We start from the raw sequence: 27956 nt of genomic DNA, 5'->3' as shown, positions 1-27956 counted from the left end.
GTGCACGCTGTTGAGGAGTAGTCATCGCTTGCATTTAACAAACCATAGGTAGGCAACACGACATAGCATTTAGTCATACAAACACACAGCTGAGGTGCTAACTAATGGTACATGTTGAGTTCTTCCCTAACACAATGCGGGGATGAGCAATTGCCTAGGCCTAGGACTTTCCTTCACTGATTTTAGGTGAGCTGAGGGTTATTTAATTTTCCACTGATCCCAAATCTGAAAAGCTTAAGCATGGAATCCACCGTAAGAAGTAGGGCCTTGGGGCGGAGCTTGCCGGCTACCAAGATGGCTGCTTAAACCAGGTGCTCTGCATAGTGGTTCCCATATATCCTTAATTATCTTGCAACAGCCACAACTCTGACGCCTGAGACTTGGCCCCCTGTGCCGGCGAACACTAGAGGGACCTGTCGCTTTCTTCCCGGTGCTGCTGCTCCGCCGCGATCGTGCAGAGAGAGCGAAGTCTGGTGGATGGACGCGGTGGGCCGCTGAGCAGCGACCTGGAGTGACACCTCGGCCCGGGGGACGTTGCACTGCATGCGGCTGCTTAGCTCCACCGACTCCTGACCCCGAAAGTACCGGCCCGCTTGTTACTGGGCGACTGTTGAATCTTGCCGGAGGGGCAGCATCGACGGCGTGGACTGCTGACTGACTGCCTGCCTGGTGAAGAGGGCACCTTGCTTGGCGACCTCCTTGATCTGTGCGGTGGGCCTGGGCGCGAAGAGGCGGCGGCCATTGTCACGCGGCGGCACTTGTTGCGGACTCGGAGCGCTTCTGTCCAGAGACAAGGTGGGGGACCTCAGACACCCTAATCCGACCTAAGGAGCGGCGCCTGGACATTTGACTGCGGGCCTGAGGCAGGGGAGGTGGCCTAGCACATTTAGCACCCGGTGCGGTCAGACCTGACAGACCAGACCTGTGGCGCAGTGACGAGCCACCTTGATGCTGCACGCCAGCCCGGGCGCAGATGTCGGTGGTCAGAGCGGCTGACGCCATTGTGAAGGCGCAAGGCGGAACAGACCTATGGCTGGTGCTCCTGGTCAGACACCAACTGAAGCCCTTCCCTGGGTACTTCGATGAGCTGCATATGCTGATAAGGGAGGGGTGAAAACAGACAACAGAAGTAGCTCTATGTGCTGAGACAGTGAGCTACTGCACTTGCCACACGCGGTGAGCTCGGTGCTCATTGTGGGGACACAGCGAGACCCACAGTGGACTGCTTCGGTAGGAGTCAGCTGGAAGGTGACGGCCGGTGGCGATGCATGAGAACTTTTAAGGGACAAGTACGGTGACTGACCGGAGGACCTGGAAGACGCGGGCATTGGCGGCGAGCAGGAGCACAACGCCCGGAGCAGCACCAGAAGCGGAGACCGGTTTGGGTTTCCCCAAAAGATGGGGAAAGGAGATAAAACGCAATCTAAGCTCTCCTTTGGGCAGCGGCGGACTAAATTGCAGGGAGCTGCAACCGCAGGGAACGATACTATGCAAACTGACGACGATGTTGCAGACACTACGGATATTAGGGTGATCCTACTAGCCATTGAGAAAGGCCTACAGTCCAGCATGGCCGCTCTGGGCTCCAAGATTGACGCCCTGACTTACTGGATGGATAGGATGGCGGAGAGGATAGATAAGCATGCAGAGAGATTAGACATGTCAGAACGGAGACTCACGGAGGTCGAAGAGTCACAGATGGAACTTGACACGGACCATAAGAAAGTGGAAAAAATGATGCAAGCGTTGCAGGATAAAGCCGAAGATTTGGAGGCTCGCTAACGTCGGTGCAACCTCAAAATCACGGGCCTGCCCGAGACAACACAGGCGGGTAATATGGAGCTCTTTGTCGAGAAATTGCTGATCACCTTGCTGGGAGAGGAATCTTTCTCTCAGGTGTTTATAGTAGAAAGAGCGTACCGCTCGCTCGGCCCATGCCCACGCGCGCCGCCACGCCCTGTAATCGCCAAACTGCTCAACTACAGGGACAGGGACACTGCGCTTCGACTGGTCAGAGAGAAGAAGACACTACAATATGAGGGCTCGGAAATCTCATTATAGCCGGACTTCACAGCCAGGGTGCAGGAGGCTCGCAAGCACTTTGCCCCCTATAAGAAACAACTCAGAGAACAGGGTCTGGATTATGCGATGCTTTACCCTGCTAAACTGAGGGTAAACAGACAAGGCCATTCCCATTTGTTTACGGACCCTCGGGCCCTCCAGCAAGCCCTGAAGAATTGGGCGAAGGAACGTCGCAGAGATGCCACTTAGCAGCGTACTGACGCTGAAGAAGACAGCCGCCTGGATGAGTAGGAGTAGAGGCCCTATCACAGCTGAACATGTAATGCGGTAAGGCGAGTGGGGGGATTAGCCCCCGGGACTCATACACTCAGAAACTAGTCCACGGACGGGGTTGCATCTGCTGGGCGGTCCTGTTGGTATGGGGCAGCTACTCAGCGGGGTGACCCAAGCTCCTGTTTAAACCTCACGGCTTGTCTGAGTTGATAGCGTTAATGATTGTTGATGTCCTTGTGGTTAACTGTTGGAGCACCGTTGTGGCGGGGCGCCGACCTGGCTGGCGGGGCCGCGCTGACTTGTGCACTATTTGCATGTTGATAATGCTTTGGGGTTGTTAACTGCTCCTTGTTGCTGGCTGGTGCGCCTATGGAACCACGGCGGGAGTCACACGGGGCTACCCTGATATCGTGCATGTAAGCACAGACGGACGGTGGCATGACAACCTTGGCCCCCGCGCACAATGCCCCCTAATGACTCCCTTGAGTCGATGACGCAAAGGGTAGGAAATGAGGGTATTGGGGAGGGACTTGGGGTCAGCGTGGCCAGGTTGGGGGAGGTCAGCTGTGGGCGGGGGGTGGGTCTGTTTGTGGGCTGCATTTTGCAGAAAGGAAGGTGGAGGGGACTGTTGTATTTTTGTTTCAGCACATCATCTGTTTCGTCCCTAGAAGACTGCCTGATGTTAGCACTGCACTTGTATGACCTATATGACTTCTACACCCACGCTGACTAGCAGCGATACACCGGTTTTACTCCGGGCCCTCACGTGGAATGTGCGTGGCCTTAATGATCACCACAAGCTCAGGAAGGTGTTGAATTATTTGCAGAGACAACAGGTAGATCTTGCCCTACTACAGGAGACACACCTCCCCCTCTCTAGTAGAATGCTGCTCAGTAGGGGTTGGACGGGTAACATGGTGGCTGCAGGCTTCACATCCCACTCCAGGGGGGTGCTAACTTGGGTAAACCCTAGATCAAAACTAACTCAGACACTATTGTCTGCTGATACTGAGGGACGCTATGTTATATACCGTTGTGCGGGGCTGGGTTTTGACCTGTTGATAATCAACATATATGGCCCAAATTACGAAACCCCGGAGTTCTTTCAGAAAGTGACATCTATTGCACGCTCTTACTCTGCCGCTCAAATATTATGGGGGGGAGACAGGAACTTAGTGCTTTATCCAGCGCTAGATAGCTCTGGGGGCCCACTGCGCAGGCCTTCGGCTGCGGCGTAGGCAATACAGCAGGCAATCATTACTTTAGACTTGGAAAATGTTTGGAGGATTAAACACCGGACGCAGGGGGGATTCACCCATTACTCTGCCTACTATAACATTCACACCGGAATAGATTACTGGTTGGCCTCCTCCTCTATTGTGGGCCGAATTAGTTCCTGTACAGTCTTGCCTCGGACGTTGTCTGACCATTCCCCTCTCTTGCTAGTACTGCAATCCCTTAAGAAATTGATTCCCCCGTTTACATAGCGCTTTCCGCCTTACTCGCTGCTTGACCCTGTGTTCAGGGGCGATTTGGCAGAGGAGATAGATGTCTTCTTCGCGGCAAATATAGGTTCGGTCAACAGCTTTCACACAGTCCGGGAGGCCTTCAAAGTCTATATTCGAGGAATAGCGATGTCAAAGCACTCTACTGTGCTAAAATCCGTCCGACAGAGGCTAACGGCACTGGAAAGACAAATAGGGACCCCTGAGCAAAGACAGCAGACCTCGCCTAGTGAGGCAGTGACTGAGGAAATCAAAACTTTGCTCGCAGACTATCATGAGGAAGCGGACAGAGAGGTGCAGTATATGGGGAAATATGCCACTGCCCGCACGTATGGGGAGGGGGAAAGACCGAGCTCTTTACTAGCCAGGATACTTAAAGGAAGAAGGGGGAAGCCTCTAATCTCGGAGCTGCGGACCTCGGAAGGACGGATGGTGACTGAAGAGCTAGACATTGTGAATGAATTTTGAGATTACTACTCGGATCTCTACTCCGCTAAAGGGGGAGACCTCACCGCTGAGGCGGCTGACTATCTGGATCATATAGACTTGCCGCAGCTGACCAACACTCACCGTGAATTTCTAATGCTACCAATAGAGAGGGATGAAATAACAGAGGCTCTGGCGAGCATGCGCTCTAGTAGCGCACCGGGGCGGATGGGCTGACGGTAGCCTTTTACAAAGCCTTTCAAGATAAATTACTCCCCCATCGGGAGAAGCTGTTTGATGACATCTGCGTGGATGGTGCCATGCCGCCTTCGATGAGGGAGGCACTTATAGTCACCATACTCAAGCCAGGAAAAGACTCCAATGAATGCAGCTCGTATAGACCCCTCGCATTGCTGAACGTGGATATCAAGATTTACGCCAAGGTGTTGGCGACTCGTCTCGCCCTCCTGGCTCATAGGTTGGTTGCAGCGGACCAGGCTGGTTTCATCCCCGGCAGAAACTTGACGTATAACATACGAACAGTTCTGGGCGCCATACAGCATATTCGACAGGATACGAAGGCAGTTGCAGTTTTCCTCGATATGGAGAAGGCCTTCGACTCGGTTGAGTGGCCATTCATGACCCTGGTGCTGCGGCGGTTTGGAGTGGGCGAGCCATTTCTGCAGATGATAGGGGCTCTGTACCACAAACCCACGGTGCAACTCCGTCTGGGAGACCTGGTCACCGATCCTATTCCAATCGGAAGAGGAACGAGGCAGGGGTTCCCACTATCCCTGCTACTCTATGCCTTGGTGGCGGAGCCATTGGCCTGTGTCTTACGTGAGTATCATGGGCACGAGGGTGTCAATATCCCGACTTACAAGATTATAGTTTTGACATACGCTGACGACACCCTACTGTATGTCCGTGACCCAGAGCACAACCTGTCCTCCATACTTAGGGAGGTGGTTCGCTTTGGAGCTCTGTCTGGTTTGAGAGTCAACTGGTCGAAGTCGGTCGCCTTCCCGCTTACTCTGGTAACGGGTCAGTTCGACATGGAATTCCCACTGCAGTGGTCCAGTGACCCGGTCAGGTACCTGGGGGTCAGGATTCATACAGATTCGTAGGTTCTATTCCGGGAAAATTATGGGGCTGCCAACAGTAAACTGGAGGTTAACGTAGACGCTTGGTGCAGACTCCCGCTCTCCCTCATGGGGCGCATAGCCATCATGAAAATGGTAGTGCTGCCAAGACTCCTCTTCCTGTTCAGCGCCATACCGATAGTGCTGTCGATAGCTTTTTTCCAAACACTGACACAGCTAATGATTAAGCTTGCTTGGGCGGGCAAACAGCCTAGAGTGCGGTGGACTCTTTTGACACTCCCGTATGACATGGGCGGCCAAGCGGCCCCGGATCTTGAGCTGTACTACAGGGTGGTGCAGGCATCGCACCTCCATACTTGGGTACATGGAGACAAAAACATTCCTCATGTTCGCTTGAAACGGCTTTTTGCTGACCTGCTGACCCTGCCGGCCACGATATGCAGACCGATGGATCACAGGACCGGACTTTTAGACTCTGTCACTGCCACGAATCAGGCCTGGCACTCTCTACTGCAGGTGGAAGGAGGAGTTCTCTTATACTCGCCCCACATGCCAATAGAATGGGGTTTTACCTGGACGCTGAACGCTGACACTGCCCTGTCTTTCCCTTTGGAGCCTGCATCTGCCTGCAGCAACGCCTCACCGGACCCGCTTCGCGGGTCCCGCAGCGCGGTTAAACCGCGGAAGCACCATCTACAAGGGGGCAGTTTTCCTTTGACCGGCAGGGCTGCGAGCAACAGCAGGGACTCCGAGGAGCAGGAGTCCCTGTGCGCCCGATTTGGACCAGCTGGGCTGCTCTCCCTGCCGGCCCCGCCCGCCCGCCCACAGCGTCAAAAGGCTGCTTCACCAGAAAGCGAGTGGGTTTTACCTGGACGCTGAACGCTGACACTGCCCTGTCTTTCCCTTTGGAGCCTGCATCTGCCTGCAGCAACGCCTCACCGGACCCGCTTCGCGGGTCCCGCAGCGCGGTTAAACCGCGGAAGCACCATCTACAAGGGGGCAGTTTTCCTTTGACCGGCAGGGCTGCGAGCAACAGCAGGGACTCCGAGGACCAGGAGCCCATGCGCGCCCGATTTGGACCAGCTGGGCTGCTCTCCCTGCCGGCCCCGCCCGCCCGCCCACAGTGTCAAAAGGCTGCTTCACCAGAAAGCAAGTGGGTTTTACCTGGACGCTGAAAGCTGACACTGCCCTGTCTTTCCCTTTTGAGCCTGCATCTGCCTGCAGCAACGCCTCGCTGGACCCGCTTCGCGGGTGCCGCAGCGCGGTTAAACCGGGGGCAGTTTTCCTTTGACCGGCAGGGCTGCGAGCAACAGCAGGGACTCCGAGGACCAGGAGTCCCTGCGCGCCCGATTTGGACCAGCTGGGCTGCTCTCCCTGCCGGCCCCGCCCACCCGCCAATTACAGTCATTGTTATTTAAAGGACGACGTGATCCCGCTGCGTGGGAGCGCGCGGGAGTGCGCCAGGAGAAGCCCGGGACAAGGGCGGGCCCTCTGTGGCCCTCAGAGGCCGGGCTGGGCTAGAATCCCTGTTCGATTCTCGGACCATTTTGGACCATCGGAGTAAGTTCATAGTGGAGTATTAGTATTGTAATGGCTACTATGTCTATTGAAATCCTAACACCGGAACTTGTTGGACCTGATAAGCCAGTGAGCATGATCAACGGGAAATTAGACAATTATTTTAAGAAAACTATTACGGACACCCCCAGTACTCCTACCTTGGCGGAACGTCGGGCTGAGCATCGACGCTCGGTGGAAAGCCTGAAAAATAGACCATTAACTGATTCACCCGTTCTGATCATTTCTACTTTGGAGGGGACCTTAACTGAGAATGTTTGTTCTCTTTCCCAGGGTAGCGTTCCGTTAATATTTAGAGAGTATGCGCCCACGAATGACATTGGTCCCCAGGATACAGTGAATGCCCCCATTAACCCTATTAATCCCAGCGTAACCAAGGCCACATTTATAACCGAGGCACTGATAACCCCTACTCCTAGGCAAATTAGACCCGTAAGGAATAGGGCAAAAAAAGTTACGCCTACTAAAATCTATGACCCACCACCAAACAAAAAAAGGCGGAAAAGGGCCGATTTATCGAAGCGGAAAATCAATCATGCTGATTTTGGGATTAAAGTCAATGTTAACACAGGGGGAGAGCGGGTACTTGCATTGGATCAGGGAACCATGGCCACATCTCCTATACATACAAGCTCAACGTCTAAAGCAGTGGAGGCTAGTCCTATATCTGATAATTCTTCCGCTGTTGTGACACCACAAGAATCCCCAAACCATGTCTTAATCAATAGTATAGAGTCCATTATAAGGACTTACACTCTTGCTATCGTAGAAAGACTTAACAAAATGGATGATAGGCTTGGGAAGATAGTGAGTGATATGGGTAGTAAGCTAGTATCCACTAAGGTACCATCAAAACCGGTTTTACAAACCACCATTATACCAACCCCAGCTACAACCCCTACACATACCCCCGCTCAAATCATGGACATGTCACAAACATCACATACCCCTAGAGAAATTATACCTAAAGCTACTTCTGTATTACCAAAAAGTAAACTCACACTGCCCCCTGTTGTAACTGCTAGTGGGCCGACGAAGAGCATAGGACAAGCCACTGGAGACCAGAAGAGGGATAGGGGGAGTGGGAGGTCTACACGGGGTAACCACAGCAAGGGCCCCCTTCCAGAACTTCCACCGGAAGCAGTGCCTTTCGTGGTGGTTCTTACCGGGGTGCCAGAGCTAGAGGCGAACAAACGTGAGGGTTTTGCCCAATTGAAGAACAAAATTATGCATTGGTTGAGTATGTATAGACCCATTGCAAATAACATCAATGGCGAAATCGTCCATGTTCGTCGCCTCCCTTGGTTGGGGGGAAGACCCAAGGACATCGAGGGCGACGTAGTGGTTATAAATTTCAGAGACCAGAATGCTGTCCATTTTATACTTAACTGGTCCTCTGATCACGATAGTAACCTTATCACCCCTCGCCCTCTCACATACTTCTATCCACGTTCAATGGTGTTCCCGCCCCACCATCAATTCCCGCCAGCCCCTCAACCACGTTTACCCAGGCAAAAGTATCCAAACCCATACTGTCCACCCAGGTATAATAATGGATTCCCACTAATTGGTCATCATCCTGCTACAATAGCCGACCCGTACGGGTGGAATATTGTGGCTCCAAGATATAATTCCTTATCCCTTAGGAGAATGGACCACCTGAAGCCTTTCACGCCCTTAGAGACCACCAATAGGTTTGACCTGTTTAGTGGCCTGGAGGATTGGGATTGAAGTCAGCTGGCCACGGGGGGGGGGGGTGGATGAGGGAATATGTGGAAATGATGGGGGGGAAGTGGACAGAGGTATGGAGGAGAGAGTTACTATTATGGATAATCCGTTATCTGGACATAATGCTGCCCGTACTATTAGCTGCAATGAAGATAGTATTGGGCACTTTCAACGTAACCTGGATCCCTTTACCCCGGCTGATGTTATTATAACCCCTATGGTCTCACCGACGAGTGGTATTATCCCCCGGTTACCTGATGACCTCCCGATCAGGGACGTATCCCCTTCCTGCATGGGCCCCCCCTCCAACGAGGCCGCAAGACCAACAGTGGGAGGTTATAAGCTGGGGAGTTGGAATATTGCCGGTTGGAATAACAAGGTGGACCGTCTAGGGTGGCTAGAATTCCTAACCCAATTTGATATCCTATGTCTCCAGGAGACATGGGCGACTGAAGATGTCCATCTTGATGGTTACGTTGCCTATAACTGTCCAGCCCAGGCCTCCAATATGGGTAGAGCTAGTGGAGGGTTGGTGATACTGCTGTCTGTTAGGCTGCCGGTGCGAGTGAAAACCCATCTGACTGTTGGCCTGCACTCGCAGTTGCTATGGTTGCAACATAGGGATGGGAGAAATGTCCTGGTAATAAATCATTATAACAATGTTTTTAACCATTTAAATACTGTTATAGTTGATGAACTTGAGGTGGAGGTCGACAAGTTGTGTGGTCAAAATAGAGTGACCTTTGAAATTCTGTGGGAAGGTGACTTTAACATCCATATGTGTCCCTTTGCCAGCACGAGGGTGTGTGGTTATGGTGGGGAGGATGGGGAAGATCAGGCCCATTTCCTACATTCGACCTATGGCGATTCTCTCAACACCCTCATGCTTAAATTGGATGTATGTATTATGTTACCTGGCAAAGATAAAGAGGGTAACCCGGTACCTACCTTTATAGGTAGGAACTGTGCGACGGTTATTGATTATCTCATCGTCTCCACCAGTATTACTGCCCTGTGTACCACCCCCGAAATAGTAGACATAGCCCTTAGCGATCACAACTGCCTAACTATGTACCTATCTTTGTGGGGGGACAAGATAAAGGCGTCGCACGGTATAGTGTCCAACGTAATTCCGCACAGACCACACGGCCCTAGAATTAAATGGGGTCGGCACAATGAGGAACGCTTATTAAGTACCATAGTGTCAGCCTGTTTAGTTGAGGTAGAGTGCTGTCTTGAACCTGATATAGGTAGTGCTGACATATTAGCTAGTTTTGATACCATCAATAAAAATATTGCTAATATTTTAACTGGCACAAAACCCAAGGGTACCAGGGCCACCTGTGGGTGGTTCAATAAGGAATGTACCAAATCCCTACAAAAATTAAAAGCTGCTCTTAATTGTAAACCCAGGGATAGGGAAGCAGTCAAGGCCCTGAGGAGGAACTATATAATTCACCTGAAGGCTAGAAAACAGGAACTAAAGGAAGAAGCCTGGGACAACCTGACTAAGGCCGTGGATCTTAGGGATACTAAGTTATTCTGGTCCACGGTCAATAGTCCTTTTCTTCAGAAGGATGATTTCCCGGTACTGTCCGCCCAGGTGAGCGAGGAACAGTGGGTGGCTCATTTTTCTAGCATTTTTAACCCCAAGGGATTAGATGTAGGGAGTGATAAGGATGCTGTGGGTGACACCCCCCTACCCCTTAATATTACAGTCACCGAGGTGGATGTAGCCATTCGGTGTAGTAAGGGGGTGAAGGCACCGGGCCCCGATGGGGTACCTGTGGATCTTTATAAAGCAGATGTATCCCTTTGGAGCCCATTGCTGACTAAAGTGTTTAATGCAGCAGCAACAACCTCGACCCCACAGGCTTTGGGGGAGTCTATCATTATTCCTATCTATAAAAAAGGAGCGAGAGGAGAGGCAAAAAACTATCGCCCCATCTCACTCCTTACTGCTTCCCTCAAAATCATGAGTAGGGTGTTATTGAGTCGCCTGGAGGACTGGGTTGAAGAAAATTGTGTCCTTGCGGACTCCCAGTTTGGATTCCATAAGGGGTTAGGCACAATAGAATAGTGCATAAACCTGGACCTTATTATAGGTAAATATACACGCGCTAAGCAAGGCTCACTGTTCCTTTGCTTCGCGGACCTCTCCAGTGCCTTCGACTTGGTTGACCACGGTCTTCTGTGGACAACTTTACTGGATATGGGCGCCCCACGGGAAATCATTTACTTTCTGGCATAATTGTATAGGAAGTTATCGGCAAAGATACGGTATGGGCAACAGGGTGAGTGTTCGGCTAATATCCCTGTAGGCTCTGGTATCAGGCAGGGATGTGTCCTTGCCCCCCTCCTTTTCTCCCTTTTTATCAACGCCATTGAGTCCGAATTACGTGCTGTCAATGCTGATGCACCGACTGCTGATGGCATACCTATTCCGGTATTGCTTTATGCCGACGACACAGTCCTACTTTCTAGAACCCTTGTCGGGCTTCAGAAACTCATGGATAAATTTGTGGATTTTATCAACGGGAGAAAATTAAAAATTAACAATTCAAAAACTTTTATTATGGCCTGTGGTAAGAAAGTCAAAAAATTAAGACCTTTTACAGTTATGGATCAAGCAATACAAGTGGTTGACAAATTTTGCTACTTAGGTATCACTTTTAATAATGGGGGCATATGGGCTCCCGAAGTGACTAATGTAAGAGCTAAAATGGGCAAGTGTGCCTTTGGCATTTTTAAGTTTGCATCTAAGCTAGGCTCTAGGCGGATATCCGACATGTTGTATTTATATCGCCATAAATGTGTTGCCTTGGCCCTTTATGGTTCAGGGGTATGGGGCCATTGTAATCATAAAATGCTCCAGGTGGAGGAAAATAAATTTGTTAAAAAGCTTCTTTGTTTACCACCTTCTGCCTCAACCAAGTTGATCCACCTCGAGGTTGGTCTGGAACACCTTTCTGATTTGATAAGTCTTAGACCACTTTTAGTTTGGAGATCTATTTGGGTCAAGGAGCAGACAGGGTTTACAAAGAAGATCATCCTAGATTGTCTCCACATGGACAAATGTTCCAGTATCCCCTGGCTTAATTATATTATTTTTGTATTTAAGGATGTCTTCAAATTGCATGTTCGTGATAACCCACTTGGTGTTATAGACATCCCTAAGAAAGAACTTAAATATGTTTTTATGAGGGCCAGTATTCTAAAGCGTAATGCTGTGACTTCTCTGTACCCCACACATGTTTTTTATGATAAGTATAATATGTCGGGACCTGGCTTCGCAGGATACCTTAAAATGGTCACCATTCGTTCTCACCAATATGTTTTGACAAGACTGCGAATGGGGACCGTTCATTTGCTTGTTGCATGTCCGCATGTTAAGACTCACACTATTGCCCCTTGCCCATGTGATGGGACTTCAAAGCAATGTCCGGAGCACTATTTATTGTTTTGCCCATTTTATCTTCATCTCCGTAAAACCTATTTGAAACCACTTTTTAAAAAATATAACATATCCACTGTTGAATCTGCTATGAGGCTTTTATTTGGACTTGACTAGCAGGACATTTGTTTTTTTACCTCTGTTTTTATTCTAAAATCGGTATATCTGAGGAAAAATATGTCCTTTCTTACATGAGTATTTATAATTAGCCGTATTTTGTATGTATTTTATTGTATCATGCATATGTACTTTTATGATTATTGTAAACAAATAATCGAATAAAGTTTTTGAATTGAATTGAATTGAATTGAATGGGCTATCTGGCTTTTGCCGCTTACAGAGCGTGGCGTAGTACAAACGCTGCACAGCCTAGGCATCTCCACGATGGGAGATTTATTCCTGGAAGGTACGGTAAAAACGTGGGAACAGGTGGTGACGGGCACGGCCCATAGCGCTCTGTTATTAAACTTTCAGTACCACAGGGTCCACAGTGCTCTCCTGGAATTGTTGGGGCCTGATTTGGCGGAACCACCGGAGGTTCCGGAACTCACATATGTCATTAAGACAGAGTCGCCCCGTAAGTTCGTCACAGCCCTATATAAGACGGCAATTACACACAGGGAACACCAGTACATGAAAGCCAGGTCGACCTGGCAAAAATACTTGCTGATCACCATAGACGATGACATGTGGAGATTCTGCTGTATGAGCACGAAAAGGATATTGTTAAATGGTAGGCACAGACTGATACAATTTAAGTTCCTCCAGAGGGTTTATTACACCCCAGAGCAACTGCACATATATGGCCTCCGGCAATCGTCGGAATAAGAGCGTTGCCACAAGCAGGGTGCGGATTTTTTGCATCTGGCGTGGACTTGCCCTGGGATCTGTAAATTCTGGGAGGGCATTCACGCGGAATTGAAAGAGATTCTCAGTATTGACTTAAAGCCGGATCCGGCGCTGGCGCTAATGGGATATTCCAGGCCTCTGCCGGTTGCCGTAAGGCGCCTCGCGGATATGGGAATGCTAATCGCCAGACGCATACTGGTGTTATGCTGGATAAGAGGGCCGCTGCCCACGGTGAAACGATGGGCCCACGATATGCTGTATTGCTGCACACAGTCAGGGCATTATAGTGAGCTGTTACCACCTACCAGTCGCCCGAAGAATTTTTGGGGCCTTTACCAGGCGCGCCTGCGGGCGGGAGAGTCGGACGTGGCGGAGGCGGAGGAGACTGTTGGGGAGCGAGCACAATTGGAGAAGGCACATTCTACTGATGCGGAATAGTTTCCGACTTGACAGAGCTTACTTAGATGTTGACTAAGGGGGCGGAAGGTTGGTAGGCATGAGGGCAGTGGTAGGGTCGCTATAGTTTTATGCTACTTAGTACACCACTCAGTTGCTAGGAGACGAGGGATTGCGACAGGAACACTCCATAGCACACGGCCTAGGCGTAGGGAGCTGAGGTTGGTTTATCTTGATTTTATAATTCAACAGGTTAGAACAGATTCAGACACAGGCAGTATTAGGCATCTGGGGATAGTGCGGGATAGATGTGCATCGGGGGGAGGGTGGGGGAGTGTTTCTTCTTAGTTTTCTGAGTTTTTTGTTTAGACCCTATCAGGGACACAGATGCAGGAGCTGCGGAACAGGGTAAGGGGGATGCGCACACCGCAAGGCAGCATAGGGTTCCCCCAGGGATGCGTGTGGACGTTACCCTGCTGATGATACCCCATATGTTTATGTTTTTGCACCCTTGTGTTACTTCGCCGCCTGACCTCCAGGCTGTCGGCTGAATGGCTGTGTTGTACCGAATATGATTTGTCATTTCTTCTTGACAACAAGAGCGGCCGGCCTCCGGGTTGTAGGTCATGTGCTGTGTATGACTTGTGAAGTAACCAATATAGGTCTTTAAATTAAAAAAATTTTTTTATACAGAATAAAAAGTAGCAACATTTAAAAAAAGAAAAAAAAAAGAGGTAGGGCCTTATGTTGGAATAAAAATGTTTTAGCTGTCCTGTTCATGCATTGCATGTCTTAAGTTAGCATTTGCAGCGCCATTTTGAGTTATGATTAAAACTAACTTCTGTCCCTATGCCCCAGCTGAAAAGAGCTGTGATCGTTTTTGTTTTTCAAAGGTTGATCCTTTCCGTATTAATGTATACAATGTTGTTATTAGTGCATACCTTTCCCACTAGATAGGCCTACTCCCACCCTTAGAGAAGGGGGCACAGGCAGTGTGACCTTGGCACTGAGATAGCATGTACCCGGTCTCAGGATCAAGACTCATCCTTCTATATTCCCTTTGTTCACTAGCAACCAACTGGGAATTTCCAGTTAAGTTGTGTCTTTATTGGTTCTGAATTGTACTTAATGTATCGCCATGCTTGCTGAAGTCAGTCCCTCTGCCGCAATTCAAGGAGGCTGGTCAGACCGGACTCCGCTTGAGTTTATCTGAATAAAATATACTTGGTTTGTATTCTCTACTATCTGACCGACTCTTCTTTTGTATGGAAGGCTGAGAGGTGGTTGCGAGTGACCCGTGTTACCCTAATCGGGTCACTTCTTTCATTTAACACCCTTACAAGTATGTTTGTTTAATGAGTTTCTAGATAGCTGAAGCAAAGTTTTAAGCCAACACACAGATGTAACCCTTGCTTCTAACTTTTGGACAGATTAAGGGATTGTGAAAGAAACATCTAAATAATGTTCTGCAGAAGTTGTGTCTCAGCTCAAAAGAAGGGTCAAATTTCATACCAGAAGCTGCTCAATGTTGTCATCTACCATGCGTGTTGGTTTACTGGAGGTGTTAAGTGGCAGCGGTGTATGATTGAGGACGTCTCTCTAGGGTCTGGGCACTATATGGGTTAGGCTCCAGTGACAAAGTGCAGTGTCAATATCCTTGAGAAAATGATCTCTCAGAGTCAGATTCACAAAATATGTCTCACTCCTAACTTTGTTGTCCTACGATATACTCCTATGTTTCTGCAAGTCTCACTTACTCATGGAAAAATTCTTTGTGAATAGGGCCCTCCGATACCTGAGCTGCTTAAGCAGACTAAAGTGGCATTTATTGTGTTTTCCCCTTAGAAAAAGGTGTTTCCCCATTTTGCTGGATAGAACAGGGTATGAAAATATGTAGATTTATATATTTCACTTTTTCATTAGCACCATGTCTGATCGGTTTTGTCGTTATACCACTAGAGTTCATCTTCTTACCAATGCCTTTCCAAAATATGGGGGTCTCTCTTCTCTTGAACTAGAAAGAAAAGTTTTAGTTTTGTAATTTCCATATGTTATGTATTTTTTATGAAAGCTGTGGCTTCAATTACAGTTCAGGCATCTCTTTGCGAGAACTCTATGTTTTCAAAAGGCAATCACATTTTATGTAGGTCATTGGAGGTGAGAGATAGTGGTGAACTTTATTAGGATTAGTAAAGCTATTTCAGTAGTTAATAATAGCTACTTAAAGACCTACATTTGGCGCTGTTTCTCTAAACTGCGAATTTTATTCCGTTCATCCTCTTCGTCCTGAAGCTTTTTGGCTATTCGGATATCCTTTTGGACCAGTTTGTTCTTCTGGATGTTGGAAGCATAGTGCTGTTCAACTGTAGTGATGGAGAAAAACAAATAGTATTAGGACCGTCCATAGCACAGCATTAGTTAAACTAACTTACACAATTATGAATTCAATGAATCCACTTCTAATGGATTAAATGCCTGTTGAAAGTAATGCAACATTACATGTATAAGTGAATGAGCTGCACTCAGTCAGACAGGCTCTTACACAAATAGAAAACCAAAAGTAGCAATACCTCAGCGACTCTTTAAATATTCAGAGGCATATTATCAAGGACCGGTGTTAAAATGATCGCTGTTTTATCGGCAGGAAACTGCCGATAAAACGGCGATAATGGGCTTGATTATACGCCCTTGTTAATTCCCATAGAAGCCCGTGTTCTGATGTTACATGGGCTTCTATGGGAATTAACAAGGGTGTATTATCAAGCCCATTATCGCCGTTTTATTGGCAGTTTTCTGCCGATGAAACGGCGATAATTTCAACACCCGTCCTTCATAATATGCCCCCCAATCTTTCTATATTCATTGATGAAATCAACTATCGTAAAGAATAATTTTTCACGGACGAATAAACGCACGGCTTTAAGCAACAGTTTTATTAAAAATGAACCACTTGAAGCAACAATGGATTAGGGATGACTAAAGCCTTCAAGTAAGAACATTACTCATGAGTTGGTGAGTAATGCATTATTAAGTTGGTTTATTATATTTTCTTTCTCAACTGGTATACATTGTATGGTATAAATGGTATTCATTTCAGAATAAATAATATACAAAATAGTATACATTTCAGAATAAAAACAGTGCAGATATCTGCAACAAAAACATAATATGTGAAACTGCACTTCATGCCACTTGTTCTAACCACTGGTTACTTCACATTCCACAGACTGCACTTATGGCGTTTTCTTTGTCTTTTTTCTTTTCTATGAATTTAACAAATATCATAAGTTCAAACAGGAATTTCTAATTTCTCAGAGTGCTAAGGGCTCATTATATGAAAAGTACTTTGTTTTTTTCCCCTGCACTGGGAAATTCTAAATGTAAACAAGCATTTACAATGCAACGGTCTCGCCTTTGCAAAAGTTAGAGCTAGTTGCATTTTAAATGACAAAATGTTCATTTATGTGTTGGTTTTGAAAACAGATAAATAAATGGCATTGTCATATACAATGCCAATAGCTTAATCTCTCGCAAATGCCACACACAGACACACAGACCCCCCCACACACCCACAGAGCCCCCCACACACACCCAGAGCCCCCCACAAACACAGCCACACACAGCCACATACACACAGCCACACACACACACACCCACGTACACAGCCACACACACAGCCACACACACACACGCACACACAGCCACACACACACACACAGCCCCACACACAACACACACAGACAGCCACACACACACACAACGCCATATTCATTACCTTCTTGTTTTATCACAACTGTGATCACACATCTCCCATGCTGTACCTTCTCGTTGTTGAGTTTTTCCTGTATTTGTTTATCCAACTTGTTTCTCTCATGTACACACTTGCACCATTTCTTGACTTCATTGTTCTGACTCATGAGCCTATGATTTTTGCCCCAGTATTGTTTTCTCAATCAATCAATCAATCAATGACATTTATAGAGCGCACTACATACCCGTAGGGTCTCAAGGCGCTGGGGGTGGGGGGTGACGCTACTGCTCGAACAGCCAGGTCTTCAGCTTCTTCCTGAAGGAGAGGTGGTCTTGGGTCAGGCGCAGGTCGGTCGGGAGGGAGTTCCAGGTCTTGGCGGCCAGGTAGGAGAAGGACCTTCCTCCTGTAGTCGCTCTTCGGATGCGGGGGACGGCGGCGAGGGCGTGGTTGGCTGATCGGAGGTGGCGTTTGGGAGCGTAGAAGTTGATTCGGCTGTTGAGGTAGCTCGGGCCTTGGTCGTGTAGGGCTTTGTGTGCGTGGGTGAGGAGGCGGAAGGTGATTCTTTTGTTGACGGGGAGCCAGTGAAGGTCTCTCAGATGTCCGGAGATGTGGCTGGTTCGTGGGATGTCGAGGATGAGTCTGGCTGAGGCGTTCTGGATCCGCTGGAGTCTCTTCTGGAGCTTGGCGGTGGTACCGGCGTAGAGGGCGTTGCCGTAGTCCAGTCGGCTAGTGACGAGGGCCTGGGTGACGGTCTTCCTGGTCTCGGTGGGGATCCACCAGAAGATCTTCCGTAGCATGCGTAGGATGTTGAAGCACGCCGAGGAGACGTTGTTGACTTGCCTGGTCATGGAGAGGGAGGAGTCCAGGATGAAGCCCAGGTTGCGTGCATGGTCTGTCGGTTTGGGTGCGGTGCCCAGGGCGGGAGGCCACCAGGAGTCGTCCCAGGCAGAGGGTGAAGAGCCCAGGATGAGGACCTCCGTCTTGTCTGAGTTCAGTTTCAGGCGGCTGGTCGTCATCCACTCGGCTACCTCTTTCATCCCTTCGTGCAGGTTGGCTCTGGCGGCGGCGGGGTCGTTGGTCAGGGAGAGGATCAGCTGGGTGTCGTCGGCGTCGGAGATTATGCTGAGGTTGTGTTGGCGTGCGATGGGCGCGAGGGGGCTCATGTAGACGTTGAAGAGGGTGGGGCTCAGTGAGGATCCTTGAGGGACGCCGCAGATGACTTCGGTGGCCTCTGACTTGTACGGTGGTAGGCGGACTCTCTGTGTTCTTCCGTCGAGGAAGGAGATGATCCATTCCAGCGCCTTGTCCTGGATTCCGACGTTGCTGAGGCGCTGTACTAGGGTGCGGTGGTTTTCTCATTACATACCCTGCTCAACATGCATGTAGGGTCTCATTGCTTCATCGCTGACCCAACTTCCTACCATTGCCAGCTCATCATCCACAATTAGCTCCATTACAGTGTCTTCCCAACGTCCTCTCTGTGCTGCACCTTATCTCTCTTGCCCGGCATTCTCTCAGTCCTCCTGACATTCTCTCTTGAATGCCTGCTCAACATTTTCCCAAGGCCCAAAATCTGCCCATTGCCTCAAAATGCCTATTTGCTATCAACAGCTCAGTGTCGTCTTGCACCTTCCTCATTCATCATCTGACCATGTGGCCATGGCTTCACCTGTTCATTCCAAAATATCTGCATAAATGTCTCTTTGCCACCAGCCCAACATTTTTGTGTTGTTTCCTCTATCCATCCTATCATTTTCCCACGGCCTATCTCAGCCTAACATAGATTTCCATTTTTTATTTTCAGACAAGTATACTACTCTTCTGTCTACAATATTATTTGTAAACTTCTCCTATCTTTAATTTTTACCTTGTTTTTCCACCATACATTTGTATGAAATGCATTTATGTGCTACTTTGAAACCTCACATGTAATGGGGTGCTCATGAAACTCTTCTTGGATGGAACGTCACTTCAAAATAGTTTGCTAGCGGCCGCTAAAACTGCAGGTCACAGACTCCATGACAGAGGTTGTAACGCTTGATACGCGATACTTGGCAGGACTGCCTGCATGGAGTCAATCAGAGAACGGTGCGGAGGTGTAAGCCGGCACCCATGAACGTCAGTCGATTCACCGAAATGCCAGGGGTAGCGGAAATAACCAAGCAAATTCGTTTTGACCTCAAAGAAATCACTGGAAGTGACATCACATGGCCTTTGACCCCGAATCCCAGGAAATTATGCCACAACACCTTGATCCTGAAGACATCATACTAATTGACGTCACTGAAGCCCAGTGTATACCTCAAAGAATCAAAATATTGCTTAATCACAGAAGGATGCACAAAGAAAAGAGATTAAAAAAAAATAGTAGTGGTCATATCCACTAGTACCAATTCGTATGGACTATAAATTGCATGAGGGTCATATTGCTGATTTACTACTTTTCATTGTTAATAAGTTTTGTCTCATCATTACTTGCTAGAAATTGTCACACTTGTGGAACACAGATTTGATCATTCTGTTCAAGGACATATTTTTTCATATATTCAAAATAATGGACGGTAGCAACAATTTTTTAAAATGTGGAATTTGTAAAAAAAAATCGTTTTATTTTGTATTATAAGTGCTCATTCCAATTCTGAATGTATTTATTTTTAATTTAAAGTGTTGTCTTCAGTGGGACAATAAAAACACTGTTTATCATCTGTGCTTTGTACTGCTTTGGCCACTTCTGAGGCGAGGGGTTGCAAAAGCAGTGCTCAGGTTCACAAGGGGCAAGCCACGGGTCGCAGCTGTGATATCTAATGACCCCTAAATGATGTCTATGCCACACAGTAAACAGAGATGCCAGATGGAGTTTTTGTGCCCTTTGCTAATCCAGCACCGTGGTGGTTTACTGTAGTCCAGAAGAGTGTAGCAGAGCTAGGTTAGGAGTCGCTGTGGACGAGCAGTAGGGCACTGCTGTGTTGTGATGGCATGCCACTCTGGGAAACAACCTTTACAACGCAACTTTTCAAATGCACTACCATTACAACAAAACTTTTACAACGCAACATCCATTACATCGCATGCCATTACAACACAACCATTACAATGCATGACACTACAACACATACCACTACAACGCATGTCATTACAACGCAGTCATTACAACGCATACCATTACAACGCATACCATCACAACGCATACCATCACAACGCATAGTACCCTTACACTATCCAACACTTACCCTACTGTTGCACCCCCTGGAGTTAGAATAGTAATTTTTACCCCTACACTATCCAACACTTACCCTACCGTTGCACCCCCTGGAGTTAGAATAGCAATTTTTACCCCTACACTATCCAATACTTACCATATATGCAATGTAATGGTATGCGTTGTAAAGGTGGTATGCGTTGTAATGGAATGCGTTGTAAAGGTAGTTTTTAAAAATTTGTTGTAATGGCATACGTTGTAATGGAATGCGTTGTAAAAAATGCGTTGTAAAGGTATGCGTTGTAAAAGTATGCGTTGTAACGTCATACATCTGCCACTCCTCTTCTGTATAAAGGTGGATGAATACTCAAGAGTAGTGGTAGGGAGTGGAGCAGCAGGTTTGGAGACACTAGCCTTTCTGGGGATATGGAGTTCTCTTTCTAGTAGCTCTGGTAAGCTGTGGTACCCTAAAGGAGATCACATTATCCTGAAAAGTATTGAAACAATGGGATGAAGTAAGAACATGATTTCCTCCCAAATAAGGGAGGAATTCCAAAGGTTGAATGGAAGCACCTGCTGAACAGCCAGAGGAGCGGAGCTTGACAAGACTGTAATTTTATGTGGGGAAACTATCATGATGGTGGCACTCAGAAAATGTGCAAATCTCGATGCAGTGAATTGAGGCATGGTTGGCCTCCATGGAGGTGTAATTGAGGAATTTGAATGGCACCTTACTAAAAACAAGCATGTGCAATGCAATAGGTCTCGCATTTGCAAGTTTAAGCTTTTGGCATTGTTAATGACAATGCCTTTTATTTATCTGTTTTGCTATTTAACTGTCAGGTTTCGTCGCGCCTTCAGGAACAACGAGCTCCGCAGTGGAAAAAACTACATTTCCCAGAGGGCTTAGCGGCAGAGAGGCGGAGCATAAATAGACGCCACTTCCTGGAGCCGGCGTCGGATATTCCGGTTCGTGTTTCCTGGCGTTCCTGTCGACCGTTGCGGTGAGGTTCTTCCTGTGCTGTTGGTTTAACCTCGACTTCCATTTGCGTTGTTTCCGGCGCTCTTGTGTTCGTCTCGTCCTCCGTTGGAGAGCCTGGCCATCGGCTATTGCGGAGGACGGTCTTGAGTTCAATTCAAAGTTGTTGTTCTGTCCTCCGTTGGAGAGCCTGGCCATCGGCTATTGCGGAGGACAGTAAGGGTGCTTCCAGGTGTAGTTCAGCGGGGCTCCGCTGACGATTTCACCTGTGCCCTGACTCTTGCGGTAGACACGCTATCGCTGCTTCCCGTTTCCTCCGTTGGCGAGCCTTTTTGCAACGGCTATTGCGGAGGAAACTGTTGTTGATTATTCACTTTATTTCGAGTTACTAGACCCTCTGTTGGACAGCCTCCTTGCATCGGCTATTGCAGAGGGTCTGTATTATTTTTCTGGCTTCAACGAAGAGAGTACTTCACCTGAAACTTCGTGAAAATCAGGTAACCTTTGTTTCCTTTATTATTGGGTGACGTAACCCTATTCCATATTACTTTCTGGGAGTGACTGTATTCCTAAGGCGCCTTCCTTGGAACCTAGTCTACGTTCTCTTCAGGGCTCTGAAGAATAAGATTAGGGTACGTAGTGTCATTCTTCCCTATTATAAGATTGCTGGTTATCAGGGTGTTGGGGTGTGTTTTACAGTTAAGTTTTGTTCTTACAGGGGAAGGCATTTACGGGCTGATTCAAGTCACTTCAGTATAGAGAGGCATCTTCTGAGGTCAGGCGGTCAGCTTTTTATACACAGGTATAACAAGGTAAAACTGTGGGGGTAACGTGAATAGAAAAGACTTTCATGAACCAAGATACCAATTTCTTGTTTGTTTCTGTCTTCACAGCTCTCCCTCCCAGCAGCCCCCTTCCTTTCCTTCCTGTTTATTATTTTTGCCCTCACCTGATCCTTCTCTAGCCCACGGCTATTACAGCATTCGGGGCTTGGATAGATCTGGAGGTGGCCTACTTGTACCACAAGCTGATCCTGAGGACGGAGAGGATAACAGAATATCCGACCCAAGATATTAAGTCCTCCCGATCAGTTTAGGGTATGGCTACTCTGGACGAGGTGATGGCAGCGTTAGTTGTGGTACAATCAGAATTGATAGCATCTAGACAAGAAAGCACTGAGTTAAGGAATCGGTTGGATAACATCCAGAAAAAACCCTTTAGCGCTGGGGCTTCAGGGTCTGGTACAGCCGGTTCAGTAGTAGTTGAGATCCCCCCTAGCATTCCATTAGCTCACCCAGAACGTTTCAATGGTGATGCGGGATCAGTGCAAGTATTTTTGACGCAAGTCCTTATGCATTTTTCATGCAAACCCAGGTCCTTCCCGACCAATCAATCAAGGGTGGCGTTTGTCATCTCGTATTTGGTCGGAGACGCAGCTCAATGGGCGGTTCCCATGGTTCAGAGAAATGACCCGATATTACATGATTGGGACGCATTCCAAGTAGAATTTACCAAGGTATTCGACAGAAGAGCGGATACATATACGGCAGATAAAGAGCTATTAGGTCTACGTCAAGGGAATCAAGACCTAGTAACATATTTGAACAATTTCAGACGGTTAGTTGCAGAAACTAAGTGGCCAGAAGCCAAACAAGCGTCAATTTTCCATCAGGGTTTGACTGAGGAAATGCAAGACATAATAGCTCAAATCGACCCCCAACCGGTGTCATGTGAAGATTTGATTAACCTAGTATTAAGGCTAGACCATAGGATGAAGAATCGTAAAGGGGGGGGAGGAGCAAAGAACCGACCGGTCCCCTCTTCCGTGGCAGTAAAAGCACCAGATAGTTCAGCATCGCAGGCCACCGAGGCGATGGAGATTGGAGCGGTTCGTGCCGCTTTGACTGCCACTGAAAAGGAACAGAGGCGCAAGTTGGGTCTTTGTCTTTATTGTGGCAAAAAAGGCCATTATGTTCGCGAATGCCCGGTCAAACCCAAATTTCCCAAGTTTCGCTCAAATAGGGGGGTGTGTGTGGAAGGGGTTCCCTGGAGTCAGATTATTGTCCCTTCCATGTTGAGTATGGTTGCAGGAGCACAACATCTATTCGTTAAAATTATTCTGATGATAGGCATTGTTGAAGTGCATACACAGGCCATGGTGGATTCCGGGGCTACGGGTTTCTTCATGGATATGAAAGAAGCAGAAAGGATAGGCATTCCTTTAATCCCCAGGGAAGAAGGTACTGATGTGTTCGCGGTAGATGGGAGGAAACTGAACACAGGGCCCATAAGTTATCAAACGGCCTTAACTGAGATGAGGTTCGGTAATCATAGAGAGCAAGTGTCATTCAGCATCATTGAGGCTCCGCAATATGGGGTGATTTTAGGCATCCCTTGGCTGAAAAGACACAACCCTGACATTAACTGGGAACCCGGCCAAATCTCAATGAATTCGGCACATTGTGAAGAGCGTTGTTTTAGATGTGCACAATGTCCCTCGTTTGCGTTGGCTGGTGGGGGTGTGATAGCCACGGCCGCTGAAAAGGATGTATCTCTTCCAATAGAATATCAGGACTTTGAAGGAGTGTTTGATGAAGTTAGAGCTGAAGAATTACCCCCACATAGGCCATACGACTGTCAAATTGAGTTGGTTCCTGGGGCGGTGATCCCTAAGGGACGGCTGTATGCACTGACAGAGCCAGAGAACGTATACTTGAGGACTTATTTAGACAAGCTGCTGAAATTAGGGTTCATACGTCCTTCAAGATCACCAGCAGCATCCCCTTTATTTTTCATCCCTAAGGCTAACGGGGATCTGAGAGTCTGTGTAGACTTTCGAGCCCTCAATGCAGTAACCATCAAGAACCGATACCCTTTACCGTTAATACCCCGTCTACACCCTGGGAACGTATTTCGTTGGACTTTGTGGTAGGTCTCCCAAAAGATCAGGGTTGCACCACGGTGTTGGTGGTCATTGATTATCTAACGAAGATGGGGCATTTCGTTGCTTGTCCTCAGATACCGACGGCAGGTCAATTGGCACATCTTCTTCTGACACATGTGGTTCGTCTGCACGGTCTACCTTCAGTCATAGTGTCGGATAGAGGTTCTCAGTTTACCGCCCAATTTTGGAAAGCGTGGTGCTCTTCTCTCCACATCAAGACAGCGTTATCCACGAGCTTCCATCCCCAGACCGATGGCCAGACGGAACGGCTCAATCAGACATTGAAGCAATTCCTGCGATGCTATGTTTCACAGGGGAAAAAGGATTGGGTGGAGCACCTTTGGCTGGCAGAGGTGGCATACAACAACGCTACGCATTCTGCCACGAGAGTATCTCCATTCTATTGCACTTATGGGCATCATCCACGATTCCTCCCTTTTGTGCAGCCGTACCGAGAGGAGACCGTGCCCGAAGGGTTTCTCGGCTCAAGAAAATACTAGAGCAAGTACAGGACTCCCTGAGAAGCACCAAAGTGGCTTATAAGAACACAGCGGACAAAAAACGTCGCTCTGGTCCTTTGTATCATGTGGGGGATTGGGTGTGGCTGTCTACCCGGAACTTTAGGTTTAGGCATTACAGTGTGTTTAACCCTCGTTATATTGGCCCCTTTCGGGTGGTGCAACGCGTCAATCCAGTGGCGGTGAAGTTGCTGTTACCTAGACATCTGCGTATTCATCCTGTCTTCCATGTGTCACTGCTCAAGCCTGTGGCGGCGGTGGTGCGACGCCTTCCTCCCCCTTTGGTGGTTTCCGATGGTCTGGAATATGAGGTGGAGGGGATTCTAGACTCCAGGTGGAGGGGTCGTGGCCTGCAATATCTGGTGGCATGGAAAGGGTACGGGCCCGAAGAGAACTCGTGGGAACCTGCATCGGGGGTTCATGCTCCCAGACTGGTGGCTGCTTATCATCGTCGTTTCCCTGAGAGCCCTGGCCCCCTTCGGCGCTCTAGGTGAAGGGGGATGTACTGTCAGGTTTCGTCGCGCCTTCAGGAACAACGAGCTCCGCAGTGGAAAAAACTACATTTCCCAGAGGGCTTAGCGGCAGAGAGGCGGAGCATAAATAGACGCCACTTCCTGGAGCCGGCGTCGGATATTCCGGTTCGTGTTTCCTGGCGTTCCTGTCGACCGTTGCGGTGAGGTTCTTCCTGTGCTGTTGGTTTAACCTCGACTTCCATTTGCGTTGTTTCCGGCGCTCTTGTGTTCGTCTCGTCCTCCGTTGGAGAGCCTGGCCATCGGCTATTGCGGAGGACGGTCTTGAGTTCAATTCAAAGTTGTTGTTCTGTCCTCCGTTGGAGAGCCTGGCCATCGGCTATTGCGGAGGACAGTAAGGGTGCTTCCAGGTGTAGTTCAGCGGGGCTCCGCTGACGATTTCACCTGTGCCCTGACTCTTGCGGTAGACACGCTATCGCTGCTTCCCGTTTCCTCCGTTGGCGAGCCTTTTTGCAACGGCTATTGCGGAGGAAACTGTTGTTGATTATTCACTTTATTTCGAGTTACTAGACCCTCTGTTGGACAGCCTCCTTGCATCGGCTATTGCAGAGGGTCTGTATTATTTTTCTGGCTTCAACGAAGAGAGTACTTCACCTGAAACTTCGTGAAAATCAGGTAACCTTTGTTTCCTTTATTATTGGGTGACGTAACCCTATTCCATATTACTTTCTGGGAGTGACTGTATTCCTAAGGCGCCTTCCTTGGAACCTAGTCTACGTTCTCTTCAGGGCTCTGAAGAATAAGATTAGGGTACGTAGTGTCATTCTTCCCTATTATAAGATTGCTGGTTATCAGGGTGTTGGGGTGTGTTTTACAGTTAAGTTTTGTTCTTACAGGGGAAGGCATTTACGGGCTGATTCAAGTCACTTCAGTATAGAGAGGCATCTTCTGAGGTCAGGCGGTCAGCTTTTTATACACAGGTATAACAAGGTAAAACTGTGGGGGTAACGTGAATAGAAAAGACTTTCATGAACCAAGATACCAATTTCTTGTTTGTTTCTGTCTTCACAGCTCTCCCTCCCAGCAGCCCCCTTCCTTTCCTTCCTGTTTATTATTTTTGCCCTCACCTGATCCTTCTCTAGCCCACGGCTATTACAGCATTCGGGGCTTGGATAGATCTGGAGGTGGCCTACTTGTACCACAAGCTGATCCTGAGGACGGAGAGGATAACATTAACACATAAATAAAAGGCATTGTCATTTACAATGCCAATAGCTCAGATTCCTGTAAAAGACCTATTCAAAGAAAGGGCCGCCATTGTCCCAGGCTGCTTGGAAAGTGAAAGCGCGCATGGAGCATTGAATGTTGCAGGAAATCATGTCGTGCCTGCAGTAGGAGAAACTCCTTAAAGAAAATAGTGCTTACAGACTAAGAAAGACATATCGTGCAACAACCGAAGTAAAAAGGCCAGTCCTCATGGGAGGTTACAAATGAAGACAAGGCGGTACTAAGGTGGGACTAACAAGATTATTAACGAATCAGAAGCCAGCGTTTACAAAAGGACAATGACACAAGCGAATGATAAATAAGGGCGGGGGAGTGCGCAGGGCTTCTATTCCATACTCCAATACAGCATGCCGCAGAGCAGCGCATGCGATGCCAGGGCTTGACCTAAAAAATGGGAACAATGCTGGCAATGTAAGTCAGCGAGTCCAGCAGAGGGCAATGCAAAGTGTAATTACCAGGCTGCATTGAAGAGTGGGCCACGGCTTCCATTATAAACCAAGACAATAAGGTGGAGTCCCTCGAGTATACCAATCGAAATAACTAAGGGTATTGGGGAAGCTCTCTCCGAATGATAATGAGCACATATAGGTTTGTGAATAGTGACACTTACAAGAGTAGCTGCTGGGTTTCGGCTCTTCATAATGGATGGAGATGACAAAATATCATGAGGTCCCCATGAAGGGTCCCACGGGCACAGATCAAGTGGCCAGAGCTCTGGTGTGGGGTTAGCGAACACCAAAAAAAGAAGCCTGACAACTGAAACGGCAGCGTAGAAAGATGACCGCTGCTTCTCTTGGGTCAGACAGTTTGTGTTCCAGACATAAGCGCGGAGACAATGACGAGGAAACAGGAAATCCAGAGGATAATAAAGTGCTCAGAACAAAGAGCTTTGATGCCTCGCTTTGGTTTCCTGCAAGACTGTGAGCAAGGCACAAAGGGAAAAAGTGTTTCCTCTTGCAGAGACTGTCCAGAATTACTGGAAGAAACATAGTTGCACTGCGGTTACAGAGACCCTAGACAACCCGCCCTAACTCGTTCTTTTTTTTAATAAAATTCTTGGAATACTTCTCATGGTGATGGGACCCATCAGATATCATTCGTTTGTTTTAAGTTAGAATTGTTTACAACTTGATAAATTAACCCAGGGTGAAATTACACTTTTTAGTCTGTTTCAACCAGAGTCCCGCTCACTTACACCGTTTCACCACTCACCTTCTTGGCCAATGAGGTTGTTTAAAGCCAAAGAGATATGCTACGGAGTAAGAGACTTGTGATTATTTCTTAAGGAATACGCTTAGTTCATCTAGAAGGCTGGCCACAAGTTACGATCAACCCAGTACACAATTTCACAATCACAGATGTCTTCAGTCTCATTGAAGTGAGATTTAGGAATGTAAACAGAAAATACCACCTCTTGACTGACAAGGAAAGAAGAAATACTGTGGGCAAGAAGGAGTCCGATTAGCTACATTTT

The 27956-nt window shown here is 48.0% G+C and overlaps 1 protein-coding gene across 1 annotated transcript in view; it reads right to left on the bottom strand.

The window, feature by feature from the left end:
* LOC147711121 (uncharacterized) overlaps positions 1-27956 on the bottom strand; it is a 638193-nt gene that overhangs the window by 323697 nt on the left and 286540 nt on the right. The window contains exon 4 of the mRNA XM_086921927.1: positions 15568-15697. Within this exon, the coding sequence (XP_086778053.1) occupies positions 15568-15697 (130 nt within the window). The remainder of the gene's footprint in view (positions 1-15567; positions 15698-27956) is intronic.

The sequence above is a fragment of the Lissotriton vulgaris genome, chromosome 5, assembly GCF_964263255.1.
Source record: "Lissotriton vulgaris chromosome 5, aLisVul1.2, whole genome shotgun sequence".
In the NCBI taxonomy this organism is placed as follows: Eukaryota; Metazoa; Chordata; class Amphibia; order Caudata; family Salamandridae; genus Lissotriton; species Lissotriton vulgaris.
Note: the sequence above shows the minus strand (reverse complement) of the source record. Positions and strands in the feature narration are given on the sequence as shown.